Here is a 1,503-nt window from a genome sequence, read left to right on the forward strand (position 1 = left end):
ACAATCAGCCCAGCCAAGTCGAGCGCCAGGGACTGCCTGAGCTGAGACTTGAGGGATTGGTGGGAGCTGGCCAGGAAAAAGGTGGCAAGGGAGGAACTCCAAAGCTTAGAGGTGTAAGAGGGAAAACTGTAGCCAGTCCATCAGGGCTCCCAGTCAGGTTTGGATGGAAAGGGGCACGAAGTGAGGTTAGAGAGGCAATGACAACCGACGACTGACATTACAAGACATTTACAAGGGCGAGACACTGTGCTAAGCCTCTTGCTTTTTTTTTTTTTTTTTTTTAATGAATACACAAAACCTTTAAGTACAAATGTTTTTCTATTCAGCCCCTGTAAAGCCATCGGATGTCTGAAACGTTTTTAAACATGAACCAAAGAGTTTAATTTTAACAACTTAGGAATGGGTGAAATCCTACCAATTTAATAGAGTTCTGCAAATTAGTAACAAAGTGTAAAATGAAAGGAAGGGTCCCTTGGAGATTTGAAATTCTTCTGTTGAGAGTCGTGTCTTCTTTATTCAAGACGTTTGTAGCCATTTTCAGAATTCACTCAAGAACGAGCTTCTTAATATGGGTATCACCAAATGAGTCATGGCAAAAAATACACGAAGAGAAATACCACCGCGTCGAAAAGGATGAAGAGCCACAGGTCCAACCAGTAGGAGTGTTTAGGAAGCCCGTTTGTCCCGGACTGAGGCCGCACATCGAGGTTCTGCCTCCCTGCCTCGCTCTGGCCTCGCCGCTCCCGGGGACCGTCTTGACCATCACCAGCCGGTGCGTCCACCTCCATCTCGCTCCTGCAGCTTCATAACAACCCTAAAACCTGAAAATGCCTCGGTTCCCGGACTTTGGTGCTCGCCGCACCAGAAACTAAGCGGAGTCCCACCGCCCGCGCAGTCCGCCGCGCCCCAGCTGGCCTCTTGCTTGTTTTAACTCATTTAAACATTACAGCAACCCTATAGGAGAGAAAACTAGTTCTTCTTGTGCGTACACTGAGGGCTAGGCACTAGTCTCAGTGCTTTGCATGAAGTAACAAATTTAATCCCCCAACGACGTGAGGTTGAAACTGTTATCACTCCCATGCTATAGATAGGAAAGTAAGGCATAGAGATGATTCAAAAAATTGCCCAGCATCATGCCAGATCACACTTGGCTTTGAACCCAGGTTTCAGTGACAAGCTATGCTTGTCACTACTGTGTCTGACAATTGAGGACATAAGGACAAGGTAAGGAATTTAGATTTTTAGCTAGCAGGCCCACTGGACAGGTTTAGGCAGAAATCAGCCAGTCCTGATTTGTATTTTATAATCATCCTATTAATAATTACTGTATGGTGAATGACAGGCAGGGACAAGACAGAGAGAACAGTAAGCCAGGTGAGAAGGGGAATGGAGAAGGGGTGGTGACAATACAGGGAAATGGTGGGTGGGAGGGTTGAAAGAAATTAAGGAATCAAAATAGTTAACATGTGGTGATTTATTTATTTTCTTCCTGATGGACTGTCC

General features: G+C 45.7%; 1 protein-coding gene across 1 annotated transcript; it reads right to left on the reverse strand.

Annotated features, from left to right (window-relative positions):
* Positions 1-299: 299 nt before the first annotated feature.
* Positions 300-921, reverse strand: LOC116537108 (uncharacterized protein C4orf3-like). Its single transcript, XM_032259164.1, has one exon. The coding sequence runs from the start codon at positions 786-788 to the stop codon at positions 588-590; it is 201 nt and encodes a 66-aa protein (XP_032115055.1). The 5' UTR covers positions 789-921; the 3' UTR covers positions 300-587.
* Positions 922-1,503: the final 582 nt, after the last annotated feature.

This window comes from Sapajus apella, unplaced genomic scaffold (assembly GCF_009761245.1).
Source record: "Sapajus apella isolate SASKATOON/1434 unplaced genomic scaffold, GSC_monkey_1.0 scaffold106, whole genome shotgun sequence".
Classification (NCBI taxonomy): domain Eukaryota; kingdom Metazoa; phylum Chordata; class Mammalia; order Primates; family Cebidae; genus Sapajus; species Sapajus apella.

What these genes read in the sequence shown, in the direction of transcription:
- LOC116537108 (XM_032259164.1), bottom strand. Translation starts at nt 788, where the DNA reads ATGGAGGTGGACGCACCGGCTGGTGATGGTCAAGACGGTCCCCGGGAG.